The sequence below is a fragment of the Anopheles cruzii genome, chromosome 3, assembly GCF_943734635.1.
Source record: "Anopheles cruzii chromosome 3, idAnoCruzAS_RS32_06, whole genome shotgun sequence".
Classification (NCBI taxonomy): Eukaryota; Metazoa; Arthropoda; class Insecta; order Diptera; family Culicidae; genus Anopheles; species Anopheles cruzii.
The window spans coordinates 14721112-14737847 of NC_069145.1; the positions used below are offsets into that span (position 1 = coordinate 14721112).

At 49.0% G+C, this 16736-nt stretch overlaps 6 protein-coding genes across 6 annotated transcripts; 4 read left to right on the plus strand and 2 right to left on the minus strand.

The window, feature by feature from the left end:
- The first annotated feature begins 146 nt into the window (after positions 1-146).
- Positions 147-2724, plus strand: LOC128269907 (28S rRNA (cytosine-C(5))-methyltransferase). Its single transcript, XM_053007311.1, has 3 exons — positions 147-543; positions 636-892; positions 1014-2724. The coding sequence occupies exons 1-3, from the start codon at positions 147-149 to the stop codon at positions 2679-2681; spliced, it is 2322 nt and encodes a 773-aa protein (XP_052863271.1). The 3' UTR covers positions 2682-2724.
- Positions 2725-2926: 202 nt separating this feature from the next.
- LOC128275302 (28S ribosomal protein S33, mitochondrial) lies at positions 2927-3362 on the plus strand. Its single transcript, XM_053013758.1, has one exon. The coding sequence runs from the start codon at positions 2947-2949 to the stop codon at positions 3280-3282; it is 336 nt and encodes a 111-aa protein (XP_052869718.1). The 5' UTR covers positions 2927-2946; the 3' UTR covers positions 3283-3362.
- A 1-nt stretch (position 3363) lies between these two features.
- LOC128269908 (eukaryotic translation initiation factor 2-alpha kinase-like) lies at positions 3364-8260 on the minus strand. The gene is made up of 3 exons (XM_053007312.1): positions 8070-8260; positions 4038-7089; positions 3364-3966 (listed from the first exon to the last, which is right to left on the minus strand). Exons 1-3 carry the CDS (start codon positions 8258-8260, stop codon positions 3637-3639), a joined length of 3573 nt encoding a protein of 1190 aa, XP_052863272.1. The 3' UTR covers positions 3364-3636.
- A 515-nt stretch (positions 8261-8775) lies between these two features.
- Positions 8776-10829, plus strand: LOC128272246 (general transcription factor IIF subunit 1). The gene is made up of 3 exons (XM_053010019.1): positions 8776-8911; positions 8997-10495; positions 10572-10829. Exons 1-3 carry the CDS (start codon positions 8897-8899, stop codon positions 10780-10782), a joined length of 1725 nt encoding a protein of 574 aa, XP_052865979.1. The 5' UTR covers positions 8776-8896; the 3' UTR covers positions 10783-10829.
- Positions 10830-10882: 53 nt separating this feature from the next.
- On the minus strand, positions 10883-11500 carry LOC128273066 (splicing factor 3B subunit 6). The gene is made up of 3 exons (XM_053010980.1): positions 11402-11500; positions 11219-11337; positions 10883-11141 (listed from the first exon to the last, which is right to left on the minus strand). The coding sequence occupies exons 1-3, from the start codon at positions 11429-11431 to the stop codon at positions 10910-10912; spliced, it is 381 nt and encodes a 126-aa protein (XP_052866940.1). The 5' UTR covers positions 11432-11500; the 3' UTR covers positions 10883-10909.
- Positions 11501-11979: 479 nt separating this feature from the next.
- Positions 11980-16609, plus strand: LOC128271441 (protein CLEC16A homolog). The gene is given in 10 exon segments (XM_053008975.1): positions 11980-12210; positions 12325-12464; positions 12530-12908; positions 12985-13562; positions 13678-13887; positions 14519-14638; positions 14704-14896; positions 14964-15229; positions 15304-15895; positions 16124-16609. Coding segments are annotated over 10 exon segments (3108 nt in total). The 5' UTR covers positions 11980-12007; the 3' UTR covers positions 16551-16609.
- The last annotated feature ends 127 nt before the right edge of the window (positions 16610-16736 follow it).

Consider the following 16736-nt stretch of genomic DNA (forward strand, 5'->3'; position numbering starts at 1 on the left):
GCCAAACGTCATTTTTCAGCTAAACTGTCACTCAATTTTCCTCGTGGTTCACTGTTTTTATTGCTTCTGAACTTTAGAAAAATTGCTTACACAAAAAACCAAAGTAACTTTAAAAATTTGTTGCAGGAAATTACTACCAAGCAAGCATGGAGTCTAGCAAACTTCCTCCTGCTAGGAAAATTCCGGTGCCACCTAACTACCGGAACGCGGCCCGTATACTTCGGCAAGTGATAGAGGAGAAGAAAAACCTCAAGTTGCTGTTGCAAGCTGAAAAACACTTTCGTGCCGGGAGAAGCATCATGAATCGCATTATAGACAACTTACCGCAAATCAACGCAATTATTGAGCACATGAATTTGGCCGTCAACCACCCGCGAATGAATGTGTGGCTGGCACGGGTGTTGATTTCTGAACTTCTTTTCGGCCGTGGTGAGCTGGTGGGCTCGTCCTTGCCGGTAGAGTGTATACGAAGTTGTGACCAGCAAATACGCGAAGCATTCGAGGCTACCAAATCGAGCGTTCCAGCTGTGACGATTTTCAAAGGTATGTTAATGACTGAATTTAACGAACATTGCTGCCGCTGGCTGCAGCTGCCGTAATTTTCTCTTTAACAAATGGTCGCATGCTTTGTTCAGAACCGCGATTCGTACGGGTGAATACTGCCGTCCTGAACATGGAGGAAGCCAAGCAACAGTTGAAAGAGGAAGGATGGATATTGGTTGACGTTGTCTTCTTGAGCTATCGAGCGTTCTTGGACCGAGTATCTGCGCTTTCGGATTACGAGTACACTGTAGACTTTCATTTCAACGATTTGTTAGTGTTCCCGAACAGTTCGAAAAGCTATTGGGCGCGGGCGGAACATCTGCGTTCAAAGTTTTTTCTACAAAACAAGGTAAAGATCTGACCGTGTCCTCAACTATTCTGAGCGCATTGTTGTACGAAAAACTTCCGTTGTTGTCGGGCACAATGAATAATGCGCAACGTTATATTGTTGTCCCCTTTTCGTCTATTAGGCCTGCCTGGTTCCGACATATTTGCTAAAGCCACCGAAAAAATCCGTCGTTTTGGACATGTGTGCTGCTCCCGGCCTGAAGACAACGCATCTCGCCAACCTGATGAAGAATAAGGGTCGCATTTACGCCGTAGAGCGTAACGACGACCGCTACAAACTTTTATGTCAGTATGCGGCACAGTTTGGCGTTATTAAAACAATCCACGGCGACTGTTTGGAAATGACCGACGATCAGGTGCCTGGCGTTGAGTACGTTTTGCTGGACCCCAGCTGCTCTGGTTCGGGTATGCTGGACCGTCTTCGAATGAAGGAACCAGTGGACGAGGGTCGACTCTACAAGTTGGCAGGCCTTCAGTACAAACTCCTGTCGCACGCGATGAACGCTTATCCCAACGTCCGGCGCATTGTGTACTCCACCTGCTCGCTCCACGTTGAGGAGAATGAAATGGTTGTAATGGGTGTACTGCGTCATAACGGCCATTTCAAGTTGCTCGATGCACGTACCGAACTTGGTATGGAGTGGCTTCATGTTGGCTCGCCTGCGTACGAGGGTGTCGGGGAACATTGCTTGTATGCCCGATCGGAGGTTGACCTTACCATAGGAATGTTTGTGGCAGTCTTTAGCCGGTGTGCAGAAGGCGAACAAAACGATTTATACATGGCGCACGAGCAGCAAAAGCACAGTTTTGACCAGCTAGTAACGATGGTCCAGAATATTAGGAAAGCAGAAAAGGATCGCGAAGTGTCACGGGAAATGGAAGAGAATAACGCAGATACCAATGGAAATACCATATCGCCTTCCCAGAACCGGGTGAGGCACAATGCTCATAATCCATTCGAAAACACAACTGCACGCAACTCCGATTTACATGAACAAACACTTATGCAAGAAAACGAAAACTTGGTGATTGATGCAGAAGTTGTTAACAAGAAAAAGGATAAACGGAAAAAACGAAAAAGCGAGGTTAACAATGATATAATAGATCACAACAGCGAAACATTTGGGACGACTGTAGAAGAAAAGGAAGACAAAAACGTTAAATCTAATTCAGAAATTGCATCAGAATTGGTGCACGAGAAAGTCAAACGAAAAAAAGTAAAACAACAATTTGAAGACCAGATTTTGGATCAGCCTGATAGAACGGTAGAAGTAGAGTCAAATATAGAAATGGACAATAATGTTGAAAATTTATCGGAAATCGTTGATAAGAAGGTCAAACGAAAAAAACGAAAACATCAGGCTGAAGACAATATTTTGGATCAGGCTGATGAAACCGCAGAATTAGGGACAAATTTAAAAATGGAAAATGATATCGAAAATTTATCAGAAGTCGTTGATAAAAAGGTCAAACGAAAAAAACGAAAGCATCAGGCTGAAGACAATATATTGGATCTAACTGAGGGCATCGTAGAAGTAAAGGAAGACAAAAATAACATAGAAAACGCACCAGAAGCTGTTGATATGGTGAAGGAGAAACGTAAAAAACAAAAAAAGAAAGATAAGGAAAACAGTGGTTTTGAGCAAACAGAGACATCGATAGAAGTAGAGACAAACACAAAAATGGAAAAACATATCGAAATTACATCAGAAAAGGTTGATAAGAAGGAGAAGCGAAAAAAACGAAAGCAAAAGATTGAGGACATTGCAGAGTCGTACACCCTACAGTGAAAATACACCTTATATAATAACCATTTATTATAATAAAAGGACTTCCGCTCACCAGTTATTTTCTTTAATAAACTTTATTTCTGCTATTCATAAAAACGAACTTTTGATGCTGTCACTTTCGTGGTCGGCGTGAAACGTCAAATGGAAACTCTCCACACATTGGAGAGTTACTTGCCAGTCACATTTTGTCAACAAACCCTCCAAGTTACACAATAAAATTCTAGTACCGTGAGTAAATCGACTATTCGGCGTTTGGTGAATAGCAATGTACAAATACAAGGACCTCGCGAAACTGGGAACGACTTACTCCCGACGAATGAATTACTTATCGAACCGGATATTCGGTGAGGTCGCGAGACCGACGAATTCACAGTCGATGAAAGTGGTGAAGATGTTCAGCGAAGAGCCGATCCACCAGCGGGATTACGTCGTCAACTGGTACCCGCGGCACGTTGAAACCCATCTGCTGGCGATGAAGTTGCGCGAGTACGGTCTCTTCCGGGACGAGCATCAGGACTTCAAGGAAGAAATGAAACGGTTACGGGCTCTCCGTGGGAAGGCACCACCGAAGAAGGGTGAAGGCAAGCGTGCGAAGAAGTAATGGCCATACGATGTGCTGCCTTGTTTAGGGGTTAATTTTGTGCGGGGTGTAATTAATAAACAGTGGACATACATAAACATCTGTTACACATCCGTCCATTTTATTTATCACTTATCGTAGTGTGCTACACTTTGCTACCTCATTCATTCCCCGAACAAATGGAACAAATGAACGAATTAAGACTTAACAAAATCAACATCGGCTCCTTCAACAGCATGAATCTGCATAGTTCTATACGTAATACGGCATAAATAGTTTAGTAAATACAATGTTACCAGCTTGCATCAATCCGACACTGCCCGTCACTACCATCATCATGGTAAACGCCGTTAAACTACGGCATAGCACGATTTTTCACAACCAGAGTGGGTTAGGTTGGGCCTGGGTGGCCGCCGGTGTTCCACCTGCACAGCCGGAGCCCGATCCGGAGCTACTGTACGTTCGGCTGTCCTTTCGACGCGGTGGCAGCTCGAAGTGCCACTCATCACCCTCTTCCGACTCGAATGAACCACCATTGGTTGCGACCGTCGGACTGCCATCCACCACGAGCGTTTCGTCAACAACGCCCAACGCGTTGCTCGATTTATTCGAAAGCATCCGCTTGAACGGTGGGTGCGCCTTGATGCCGAATGTTGTCGGTCGCTTCTTTGGCGAATCGGCCAACATCAACGACAGGAGTTTGTACTGAAAGCAGCGGTAAAGTAAGAAGCAACGGTAAATCATCAATGTACGTTTCCTTTGCACCCGAAACTTACCTCACACTGGTATTCCTGCTCAAAGCCATGCGGAAAAACGGTCTTTCGTACAGACTTTAGTGTGCCGATGCGTTCCATTTCGGTGCCGAAGCTGACGAGTAGCTCGAACAAAATCAGCCCTAACGAGTATATGTCGACCTTGTAGTCGTACGGTAGTCCGCGCAGTTGCTCCGGCGACATGTAGAGCTGCGTCCCGACTTGCCGCGTGTGCCGATCGCGCCCCATCGCTGGCATGTTGTTTTCACTGTCGTACTGCAGCTCGCCCGAGTCGGTGACGAGCCCAAAGTCGCCGATCTTAATTTTGCCGTCGAGCGAAAAGAAAATGTTGCTGGGTTTCAGGTCACGGTGTATCAGGCCCTTCAGATGTACGTACTCGACGCCCGCAACGATCTGCTCGAAGATCGGTACGATCTTGTCACGCCGTGCTGGGAATCCGTTCAGACTGAGCCACTCCTTGAGCGACTGCTTGTGACACAATTGCATCTGAATGTAGAGATATATCTTGTTGCTTTGTGGCACGAGAGAAGAGGACGCATAGGAAGGCGGCTTCGAGGCGGTGTTGCTCTCTGGGCGGGACTCCTCATTCGTCGTTGGCCTTTTGCGGACGTTTCCCGTGCTCGTGAGATCAAGTGAAAGCGGCCGTCGGTGTGTTTTGCGGAATGGATTTCGAGTACCGAACGGAGGACCGTCCCCGTTCGGAGGCGGTGGCGGTGGAAGAGAAGCGGAAACATCAATCGAAACAGAATTATGGACCCCGTTGGCGGTGCCATTGCAAGAGGGTTCTTTAAACACAATATCGAACGAATCATCGTTTTCATCAGTTCGATCCCAGCGTTTGGCGCAGCTTACTCCGGACGATTTGGCACTCTCCGATGGCTCATGCTCCGACTGGGAGGATTCTGATGTCTCATCATTCAGCGGACCTGATGGTTGCTGGGATCCGGCAGATGATTGTACTGCATCTGCCCGGAACTCGATGAACGAGCAGCTCTCACTCTGTTCCAAATGCCTTTCGCCGCTCGTGATGGACCCATTCGCTTCCGGAAAGTGGGGCATCCAAATGTGCGGGTGAACAGCAGAGGAAAGAGGGCCCTTATTTACACCAACCAATGGTGTTGAAAGCGATGCTGATGTTGCTAAGGCTGCTGCAGGAGGTTGTGTATCGGTCGGCGTTTCAATGTCGATCGACGTCGACAGACAGTTCCGCTCGATCCACTCGCGATCGTGTCGCTCCTGCCAGCCGGGAGGCGGTGTTTCGATCCACGCATGAAAGTAGCGGACAATATTCTGATGCTCACTGTGCGCCAACGTTTTCACCTCGCGCATCACACGATCCTTCGATTCCGGTTTGTTTGGCAGCACGACACGTTTGATCGCGTACCGACAATCGTCCAGCTTGTTGCGCACCTCAAATACTACTCCGAAGCCACCTTTGCCGAGACACTGGACGAGATCGAAATCTTCTCGAAACCGCGAAGTGTAGTTTTCCGGCAGGGCGACCGCTCCCTGTGAGCTCGATTCTGAAAGGCTGCGTGTCGAAGACATGCGTATGGCGGGCAGTGGAAACTCTTCGCGCGCTTCGACGGCCATCGAAATTGGTACCTCAATCTTTCGCTCGACCACCACCATAGCCGGGGGCTTTTCGATCCGCAGTTTTAGCACCATGTTAAACAGAAGTGCAGTAGTCACGGAGATGATCAGTATTTCCTTCCACCAGAACCACATGGAAATGATGATCACCTTCACTGGTGCTTCGAACATCGCGTCGAGGTCGTCTTCTTCGCCCCTCGGCGGAAAGCTTGAACTGTTGTCTTTCGAGTGATCGTCCCCGTCGTGCTCACACCGCTGATCACCCGAAGTGGGATCATCGAAAACCAAGAAAAATCCATTTCCATTAATGTAGCTCGATGCGTAAAGGACGGATCGGGCAATGGCCGTTGATTCCCCGTTATCATCCCCTGGTGCCGATGATGGTGTTCCGAGGGCCAAGTCCTTTTCCTCGCCGGTCAATAAACCCGCCACTGCAGGGCTGGCCGGTAAGGGTTTCCACGGAATTGCCGGGAGCTGGCCGTCTCCGTCCGTCAGTAGCGCCAACTCTTGGGTCTTGCCTTCGCGCTCCGCCAGCAGTGCACTCGACTCCTGAATGTAAAGCTGTTTGTCGTGCATTCCGATGTACAGCGATGGGTTAACCAGCGGAGGCACTTTATTATCACCTTCGCTTCCATCGACACCACTTTCGCCCACGTTTCCATTCCACAGCCAATCGGTACGATCGAACAGATCCACACCTTCCAACAGTCCGTCCGATTTGTCCGACGATCGCCAAGCGCTCACGATCGGCACTTCGAACTTGTGCCTCCAGACAATCTCTCCCGGGGCGCTTTTCCGTATCGCACAAATTACACCCTCGGGAATGATTACCTTGAGTTCGAGATCAAGTGCGATCGGATTTGCCTCGCTCCGTTCCCGACCTCCGCGACACTCTTCGCTTCTCGTCCGTTCCAGTTCGTGGTGTCCGATGCTAAAGTTCCAGCGTTCGCTACCGGTGCGAGCTTCTACTGCCCGGACCGTCTGTGTTTGCCGCCGGATAATGATCACATCATCCTCTACCGTGCCATCGATCGTGCCATCGTCTCGCCCTGGTGGACCGTACTTTGCTTCGCCCGTACGCTCCGTCGCTAGTTCGGTTGCATTTTTACACCCATGCATCGTGCAAAGGTACAGGAGCTGGCCCGTTTGCAGCGAAACGCCGTAAGAGCGCGTTTCTTTGCCACCGGAAATGACGAGATCGTCGGAGAACTTGAACGAAGATTTCAGCATATCCTCCGCAGTGAACGGTATCGGTTCGATGGAATCACCGTCGAACTTGTACAGGCTGCCACCAAGCGACGGGATCATGCGGACCCATCGGCCATTGTTAGTCAGCTCTAGACGGTGAATGCTGGAGGAAAGCAGCGGCCCGGGGCCGGTCTGAATGCTCCAGCGTTCAGTGCCCCCATTGAGCATGTCCAGTGCCGACAGTTTACCGTCCAGTGTGGTTACGAACACCAATCTGCAAGGGGAAATGATACGATGCTCATATCTGATTCTATTTCCGATGGTTCCAAGTAACCCTGAACAAACGATGGATTAAAAGTGAAATAGAATCTGGGAGCTTCAAAATCCGTCAACAAATACTATCCATTGTTCATCGAACCAGGGTGCAACGACGCAAATGAAAAAAGAATTTGCCACCTTGGCAATTTGTTAATAGCTGATAAGAGTGCAATTTCGGGGAGATAAAGTTTGAGTCGTGACCAACGCACGATGGATGACGCCAAAACATGTGCGTGATAATTGATAAGGTTTTTAGGTTTGAAATGAAATGTGAAATGTTTGTATCTCCCTTTCTCAGAATGTTGCACGAAGGGAAACAAAGTTTGATCTAGTAAAAGGCGCCATTTTTCTTAGCATGAGTCAGAAACAGACTCGGCAAACAAATAGAGTCATTGTGTGTTCTCACGTTGAACAACTGTTGAGCCAACCTGCCCGAAGGTATTATTTTTTGCCATCTTTGGCTTCGCGGTGTGCTTTCTTGTCAACAAAACACGGTTGGAAAAAAATTCACGTTTCTCTCACTTTAGTTTTAGAAAAGCTAAATAGAATACAGTACATGAAACAAATCGGAATATTTAAAAGCTGATTGGTTAATCTAATTAGACCACCTTAATGTTGACCAGCGCGAAAACGGCATCAATGACGCAATTTTGGCGTCTGATAAGGCGATGATTTCACCTGCCCGGTTACAGGTGCTCAAAAAAGAAGCCCTTAAATTTATTATTTTGGAATTTTATCTTAAGTTCTTTGATCGCTTGTTCAGCATTCGATCGGCGTAAAAAACGCATTCCAAATCACGTAGCCCAAAGGGTTCCGCGGAGATGCGTTGGTAGTGTTGTTGGCGTTCCCTCCCTACCCACGGATCGCTGCGATTCGAAACCTGAACGATCGTGTTGCGACATGTTGGAGCGAAAGGGGGGTCTGTGCGCTGCTTACCCATCGCTAAGGTCACGCTGGCGGGCTACATCTTCGTCGCAGTACGGAAGCTGCTCCACTGGGGCCGCACCATCATCGGTCGGGGACGGGGTTCCAGCGACTCCAGTGGTCACCGTGAAGGACGCGGTCAACAGGACGGCAGCCCAGAAGAACACGGAGGCACGGCGAATCAAAACAGAGCACGTCGACATGACGCCGCGAGTAGTTCATCAGTTGAATGTGGCGAACCTCGGCAACACTCGCCGCGGACTCATATTTCGTTGACCGCACGCACTTTTGGCCTAACGATCGCTCATTAACGAATACGATATGGGGTGCACTTTAGGCAGATTGCTTGTTTTTTCGAGCGCGGAATCCGTTTCACCGTCCAACACCCGCGGATTCACCGAATGCAACTGAAAAACATCCAACAGGGAGCTGTCAAACGCAAGCGAACGAACGTGCCAAGGAATGTCCACTTGACGCTTTATGAAGCCAGGGAAAGCAGTGATAAGAAATTCGATACCTCCAGAATTTGAGTGTAAAGGCGTAAAAGTTAGGAAGTTCGCTGGCTATATTTTAATTTGTATTTTTTATTTTAACAAAATCAAACAAAATGTCCTCCATGCGACAGTGCATGGTGGATTCGGTATCCAAGTGACAGCTTGGCGGTTTCGCGCGCAGCTGTCAAACTCTCGGCTTTTGTAAACGGTTGCTTTGGTCGCAGGCAAAAGTGTATTCGTGACTCAGCTTGTGCACGCAGCGCCCAATTCTCGAAGGAATAGTCGAAAATCTATGCAGCCATTGTTGCAAGATCCGAACCACAACGGTGCACAATTGTCGACAAAATGAGTGCACCTTCGGTAAGCCATAAATCGGCGGATTCAGTGTCGCCCACCAGGTTTTAGCCGTACAGCTCTCTTCATGCTTCTTGCTTGTTTCTTGCAGAATTCAAAGAGTGGCACATCGTCTGGCGGGGCCACTGGACCGAACGCCCCTAGTGGGCCCGTCTCGGTGCAGGAGTTCGTGATACGAGTGCCGAAAAACATGAAAAAGAAGCACCACGTCATGCGGTTTAATGCAACGCTCAACGTAGACTTTGCCCAGTGGCGCACGGTGAAGATGGAGCGGGAGAACAACCAGAAGGAATTCAAGGGTATGGAGGAGGTGATGCCAAAGTTCGGTGCCGGGTCGGAGTTTAATCGGGACCTGCGCGAAGAGGCACGCCGCAAGCGGTTCGGAATCATCTCGAAGAAGTACAAACCGGAAGCGCAACCGTGGATATTGCGGGCCGGGGGCAAAAACGGCAAGATGTTCCGGGGCATCCGGGAGGGCGGCGTGGGCGAGAATGCCGCATTCTACGTGTTCACGCATGCACCGGACGGTGCGATCGAGGCGTATCCGCTGAACGAATGGTACAATTTTCAACCGATCAATCGCTACAAGGCCCTCTCGGCGGAAGAGGCCGAGCAAGAGTATGGGCGGCGCAAGCGAACGATGAACTACTTTTCGCTCATGTTCCGGAAGCGCCTGAAGAAGGGCGAGGACAATGAGGCTGACGACCAGGAGGAGACGAAGGGAAAGAAGGGCGAAGGGGGCAAGAGTAAGGACCTGAAGATCAGTGATATGGACGAGTGGATCGACTCGGACGATGTGTCGTCGTCGGGCGATGACGATGACGAAGGAAAACCGAAACAGAAGGACAGCGACGACGAGGCGAACGAAAAGAAGGCAAAAAACAAAAAGAAAGCGCTGGCAGATAGCAAGAAAAAGAAGCGCGACGTGGACGAGGAAGCGTTCGAGGAGTCGGACGATGGCGATGAGGAGGGCCGCGAACTGGATTACATTTCGGACTCGAGCGACAGCGAATCGGATCACGATGCGAAGGTTGTGAAGGAAATGAAATCGGTCGCGGAAGAGGATGCACTCCGGAAGCTGCTAACGTCCGACGAAGACTCGGAAGAGGAAGAGAAACCGTCCGAGGAGGATGAAGAAAAAAAAGAGGACGAAAAGAATGGCAAAACGAAGGAAAAGGACAAGGATGGCAAAGAGAAGGACAGCAAGGAGGCCAAGAAGAAAAAGAAAGCCAAGAAAAACAAGAACAAAAAGTCCGAATCGGACAAGAAGGACTCGTCGACGGATTTCAGCTCGGACAGTTCCGATTCAGATGCGGCCGATGCAAAGACCAAGAAGAAACTGAAAAAGGAAAAAGAAGGCATTGGCTCGAACCTATCTAGTGCAAACAATTCCAGATCAGCGTCACCGAGTGTTGGCCAGCTGGACGCTAACAAGCGTAAGATGGCTGGATCGAACATGCCTTCGACGGATCTGACGGGGTCCGATAACAGTAACAGTCCCGTATCGACGCCGGCTAAAAAAGTGAAGCTAGAATCGACCCCGTCGCTTCCACCAACGTTTGCGGGAATTGTGAACTCGAGCAGCAAAGAGTAAGTTCCCCGAACTGGTGGAGCTGAGGGCGGCGCAGTAGTCGAGTAACCGGTATTTTACCCCTTTTTCTTACAGCGATTACGGCATTACGGAGGAAGCTGTCAGGCGATATCTGATGAGGAAACCGATGACCACGACGGAGCTGTTGACAAAGTTTAAGAACAAGAAAACGGGTGTTTCGAGCGACAAATTGGTAGAAACGATGACACAGATACTGAAGCGGATCAATCCGGTGAAGCAAACAATACAGGGCAAAATGTATCTTAGTATAAAGGTTGCCAAGTAGTCGGCTCTTGGCCAGCCACCTACCATCCGATTTCGCAACGCTGAAAAACCCATAAATAAATAAGTCTTATTCGTATAAAATGATACAGTTTATTGGATACTTCTTAGTATAAATTAATCCTATGCGATTACTTCCGCACCTCTTCCGTGCTGATGTTGTACTTCGCCTTGACCTGGTCCAGTTCGTCTTGCTTCTTGTCCAGGTCGAGCTGTTTGAATGCCTTCGTCGATTGGTAGTACAACACTACCAGGTAGCGATTGCAGACGTTGAAACCGGACAGGTGATCCCGAGCGTTTTTGGCGTCGAAAATGTCCTCGTAAACAACGAAGGCAGTTCCGCGGGTTTCGGGTGTGTTGCCGCTGCGGGTTAAAGCAATGTTATTAACGGTGCGCACATAATGGAGCTGGATTGAAATTCTGCACAGAAGAGCACTTACACACGAATTTGTCGAATTGCACCGTACTTTCCGAATATATCGTACATTTCGTCGGAGGTGATCTTGTACGGAAGGTTTCGCACGTACAGCACTCGATTCACCTCCGGAGGAAGTCGAACCTGGAGAATCAAAGGATAGTATTGAGTTGCCGTGGTCCTCAGGCAATTCCGCGAACATACTTACATTATTTCTTTTCTGCATAGCAAGAGCCATTGTGTAGGAAAGATAATTTCACGTTTATTCTGCCAAAAAACACCAAACAAACCACGCTCGAAATGTTTTCGTTTACAAATGTTTGACAGTTCTATCTCCGGTCGCGACAGTGGTTCACTTGTTTACTGTAACAGATTCAACGATTCGTTTTTTTACTTTGTTTGATACTATTTGTACATTTTTTTAAAACTAAAGTAATGCTAATGTTAGGAACAATTGGATTTCATTAGAAAGAAACACAAGATTGCGTGTCCTGTTTAAAAGTGCCAGAAGAAACGTCATCCATGTGACCAGTTTGATGCATGACTTTGACTGCATTAATTATTTTGTCCTTTAAGTAAAACACGCAGTCCATAGTGCGGTGGGCTGTCAACTGGATTGGCATTGTTCACGAGTTTTTATTATTCTTCTTCCATCTGCAAGTGGAACTGCTAATTGTTGTTTGGGCGGAAGAAAATGTTACAAAACTGGGCGTAAAATGTCTTCATTCGTGGTGCCCGTAGTTCTATGAGGGTTCCGTAACGTGCCCGAAGTGTTTTAGGCGCAGTGCGAGCTCCAATATCTCAGTTAGCCGCAATGTTTCGCAGCCGTAGTTGGTTCGGTGGCGGTTGGAACCGTCCCAAGAACCGTCTGTCGCTCGATCATCTAAAATATCTGTACAGCGTGCTGGAACGTAATACGACCGTCTCGGAGAGCAATCGTGGTCTGCTGGTGGAATCGTTGCGTTCGATTGCGGAAATTCTCATCTGGGGCGATCAGAATGATTCGTCCGTGTTCGAGTAAGTTCCGCCACAGGTTGTTCCTACTTCCGCCTTTCGGAAGTGTGTTCGATCGATGCCTACGCATGTCTTTCGCTTTTGAACGCTACTCAACTGTGATGTACACTTTCGTAGTTTCTTCCTGGAGAAGAACATGCTCTCGTACTTCCTGCATATCATGCGCCAGAAGAGTGGAGGTTCCAGCTTCGTTTGCGTGCAGCTCCTGCAAACGCTAAACATTCTGTTCGAAAACATACGAAACGAAACTTCTCTCTGTGAGTATCCCGCGCGGGGCAGAGCAACGAAACCGAAAGTAACGTCACCGTTCGTTCACTTGTAGATTATTTACTCAGCAATAATTTGGTCAATTCGATCATCGTCCACAAGTTTGACTTCTCCGACGAGGACGTGATGGGTTACTATATTCTGTTCCTGAAAACACTCAGCCTCAAGCTGAACACGCACACGATACACTTCTTCTACAACGAGCACACGAACGATTTTCCGCTTTACACGGAAGGGATCAAATTCTTCAACCACCCCGAGTCGATGGTCCGTATCGCAGTGCGTACGATCACACTGAACGTCTACCGGGTGCAGAATCCGAACATGCTGCAGTTTATACGGGACAAGACGGCCGCCCCGTACTTCAGCAATCTCGTTTGGTTCATTGGCAAGCACATCCTCGAGCTCGATGCGTGCGTTCGAAATGACATTGAGTAAGTAAGCGGCCGCCACCGGGCGCTGGTGACCATCCGGCTGATAATCCGTTTCCATCCCCGGGCTTTTCAACAGCCACCAATCGCAGCACCGACTGGCGAATCTCGTGGCGGAACACTTGGATCATCTTCACTACCTGAACGACATTCTCTGTCTCGATATACCCGACCTGAATGCGGTGCTGACCGAGCATCTGCTGCACAAGCTGTTCGTGCCGTTGTACATATTCTCGCTCACACCATCGCCACCGATTTCGATGGCCGTCGTGACCCGTAATCTGGCGGCTGTCCTCAACAAGGTGGTCGATATTGACATCAAGGAGATGAACAATCCGCGTGTTGCCAGCGTCGTGGCACTGTTTCTGCTGTCGCTCGTCTTTCTGGTGATCACGCACCGCCCGCTGATTAATGCCCTCACGTGGGTCATCCTGAATGCCGATCACACCGTGTTCAAGGAGGGAGCCGCACAGGTGTTGAACGCCTACATCGATAACCGAGAGGTGGTGGCACTCGGGTTCGGTCAACCGGTTGAAAGTTTGGAGGAAGCGCTAGAAAGTACGGTGGCGACGGGTTCGGGTTACGGAGCTGATCATGCGGGTGACGAAACGAGTCCGAAGAGTCCAAAAAGTAGCAGCAGCAGTAGCGGCAACAGTGGTAACAGCAGCAACAGCAGCTCATCCACCAACAATGAGCCTCCTGTTTCGAGTAGGTTTTTGGAAGAATACGCAATTCGATTACCTAAAATGTATTGGGTCGTCTTGCACCGTAGATTCCCCTAGTCCACCGACCCTTTCCGAGGAGATCGAGAAGGTCAACATAACCGATGAGGAGAAGGAAAAGTTACTGCTCAATGCGTACCGCACACCGGAGACGAACCGTCCCTTCCTCGACATGGTTCTATCGTCGTTGGAGTGCGTCGAAAATGACTATCACGCACTGCTGGCACTGTGTTTGCTGTACGCGTTGGCCAACAATAAAGGTAAGACGTGGGCAATTGACAGAAAACCAATCGTAGTGATAGACGTTGGAGGATCGGGACCGTTCATAATGTATTTAAAATCAGCAACTCATCATTAATGGCTGATCATACTCATCTATGCTTCCTGCTCACGCTTCTACTAACACGGCTGCGTACATTTTACCATTACATTAACTGGAATACTCTACCTTTGCTTGTAACTCGGACTACTTTCAACACTGCACACTGCCCATCTGCCCATTGTCGTCTGTCGACCGTGTGTTTCTGAACTTGTCGTGCCCGTGCAACGATCGCCCCATTTTCCGCTGCCGGTGCTGCTCTCCCGTAGACGGTTGGTTGATTTTCTTCGAATGTTGTTCATGCCTGTGTTTCACGCGTTTGGTTTTCAAATGTTGTAACATTATTTCGCTAAATTTAGTATAGCACACCAAATACGCTCTGTTAATGCATTGTCCAAGGTTATTGTTGGCAAATCTCGATCTTATGCGACCTTATGTAAAGTTTTGTAATTTAGCAGTAGTGAATGGCACGTCATAGTGTAACTCTATATTAAGTTTTTGTTGTTGTTTCCGTACCTTGCTTTTTTACATCATTGTTTGATTGGGATGACTAATTGCTCTTCAAATGTCAGGTGTCAACGCCGAATGGCTGGAGATCGTGTTGAACCGTTCGTCGCCCATCAACCGCACGCAGTACAATGTGATACTGATCGAGAAGTTGTTGCAGATCGTCAACATTTCCAGTCAACCATGTGAGTGCACCATTCATGTCAGCAGTACTAGTTCTGATTCTGATGCATTTTGCGTTGTATTTCAGCCTGTCGAATACGTTTGGTAACAACGGAACTAGGGTTGAAGCTTCTCGCGCAGATTGTCGGGGCTGGCGAGGATTCAAGCGCCGTCCCGGAGGAATACCGAGTGGCACTGAATCAGGCGCGCAATCAAGCGATGAATGTGTTGAAAAATTTCTACAAATCCGAAGACATATTTCTGGACCTATTCGAGGATGAGTAAGGCACAAAGGAACGGACATTCTGAAACGTTTCTCTGTTAACTCGCGTTCGATACTTTACTTAGGTACAACGAGATGCTAAAATCGACGTTGAATGTGGAATTTCTTTGCAACGATTCCGCCATCCTGCTGCCACCGACCGGCACACCCCTGACGGGGATCAGTTTCACGCGTCGGCTACCGTGTGGTGAGGTGGAAAAGGCTCGCCGTGCCATTCGTGTGTTCTTTCTGCTGCGACGCATGTGTCAGACGATTACCGGCGAGCGGGAAACACTTCTTCCTCTAACCAATTCGGCTCAGTGTGTTCAGTTAGATAATGCGCTCGATCTGAGTAAGTGTCTCGCCCGTCGGGGCCAGTTGGGGCCTGTCTGTGAATGGTACGGTGAATTTCTCTTCGCTTCGCAGATAATAGCGATCTGATCGCTTGCACCGTGGTGATGCGTGACGGAACCAAGTACCGTCGGTTTCTGGTGATGGATATCCTGCAGCTGATACTGGTCGAGCCGGACAGTAAACGGTTAGGTTGGGGTGTGGCCAAGTTCGTTGGCTTCTTGCAGGACGTTGAGGTGAACGGTGACAAGGAGGATTCTCGAAGTCTGCACCTGACCATCCACCGGGGAGGGGCCACCAACAACCGGACACCCATTCTGTCGGCCAAGTTCCTGTTCGATGATCACATCCGGTGTATGGCAGCGAAGCAACGGCTTACGAAGGGGCGTAGCAAAGCGCGCCAGAAGAAAATGTTTCAAATTGCCCAGCTGCTCGAAATTCCTGGCCAGCTGAGTGAGTCGACGTTTCCCTCGCTCACGGGTGGGGCGACCGGTGGACCAGGATCCCGTCACGGTGGCAGTGCACGACGTCAAGCAGGCGAGCACAGGCCACTATTCTCCACCAGCAACCGTGTGCCAGGTGTTGCAGCCGCTTTGCGCCGAGACAGTATGCCCTCCGGAAGCGTCGTTAGTCGCGTACAGATCAGTGCGAGTCGCTCAACCGAATGGTAAGGTTCCGCTGTAATCGACCCATGCCTAGAGGTGGAGCTGAAAATATGCTCTTTACATTTTAGCGAACCGACCGGGGCACGACGGAAGTTAGTAGTATCCGGAGCAGCCCGTCGCGAAAGCAGCCAACCAATTGGAGTCTCTTCCGGGGCAATGAAATCACGCGAATGTTCACGCAATCGCTCCGGAACTCCACGGTCCCGGGAATCGAGTCCCCGTATTCCGAGACCGCGATCGGAAGAGATTCCACTGGAAGATTTTCGTCGCTCGCAAAACTCCAGTCCTGTGTCACGCGGTTCCTCTAATAATCCTTCGCGTGCGCATACCCCGCTACGCCTCACGATGGAACCGCTGAGTCTGGCCACCGTTACAGGTAGTGGTGGAGGTGGTGGTCTTGGCATTACGAACGCAAATGGCAGTGGAAATGGTAACATCCTCACCGTAACCCTTAAGGATCAGCCCATTCCCATCACTTTTCCGGTGGCTAGTGCTGCTGTTGGTGTTAGTGGAGCAGCAGCCCCAGCAACAGGGTCCACCGCCCTTCCACCCTCGACTGCGGCTCCGTCGGAGGAACTAAGCCCGACATCGGAAGAAACGTCGTTTATTGCGAACGAGGAGCGGCAAAAGAAGCGTGGTGTAATCGAAACTGTGTAAACCGGCGAAGCTTACACAAAGATGGTTTCTTCTTCTTTTGTATTGATTTGCGTTGTTATGCCGAGTACGTTTTATTGTTGAGATTTTAAATGTTTTTTAGTAATAAATCATACATTGTGGATGTGTATAAAGGATAAATACAGTGGAAATTGCTCATGAGTTTGAGGGAAGGTCGTTTTGCATGAG

Excerpts from the sequence above, each read along its gene's own strand:
- LOC128269907 (XM_053007311.1), top strand. The coding sequence starts at position 147 with ATGGAGTCTAGCAAACTTCCTCCTGCTAGGAAAATTCCGGTGCCACCT. Across the intron at positions 544-635 it reads AGCTGTGACGATTTTCAAAG|AACCGCGATTCGTACGGGTG; the intron begins GTATGTTAATGA and ends TGCTTTGTTCAG. Across the intron at positions 893-1,013 it reads AGTTTTTTCTACAAAACAAG|GCCTGCCTGGTTCCGACATA; the intron begins GTAAAGATCTGA and ends TTCGTCTATTAG.
- LOC128275302 (XM_053013758.1), top strand. The coding sequence starts at position 2,947 with ATGTACAAATACAAGGACCTCGCGAAACTGGGAACGACTTACTCCCGA.
- LOC128269908 (XM_053007312.1), bottom strand. The coding sequence starts at position 8,260 with ATGTCGACGTGCTCTGTTTTGATTCGCCGTGCCTCCGTGTTCTTCTGG. Across the intron at positions 7,090-8,069 it reads CAGCGTGACCTTAGCGATGG|ATTGGTGTTCGTAACCACAC; the intron begins GTAAGCAGCGCA and ends TTCCCCTTGCAG. Across the intron at positions 3,967-4,037 it reads AGCAGGAATACCAGTGTGAG|TACAAACTCCTGTCGTTGAT; the intron begins GTAAGTTTCGGG and ends CGCTGCTTTCAG.
- LOC128272246 (XM_053010019.1), top strand. Across the intron at positions 10,496-10,571 it reads GTGAACTCGAGCAGCAAAGA|CGATTACGGCATTACGGAGG; the intron begins GTAAGTTCCCCG and ends TTTTTCTTACAG.
- LOC128273066 (XM_053010980.1), bottom strand. The coding sequence starts at position 11,431 with ATGGCTCTTGCTATGCAGAAAAGAAATAAT. Across the intron at positions 11,338-11,401 it reads CTATGCAGAAAAGAAATAAT|GTTCGACTTCCTCCGGAGGT; the intron begins GTAAGTATGTTC and ends TTGATTCTCCAG. Across the intron at positions 11,142-11,218 it reads GCAATTCGACAAATTCGTGT|CGGCAACACACCCGAAACCC; the intron begins GTAAGTGCTCTT and ends TTTAACCCGCAG.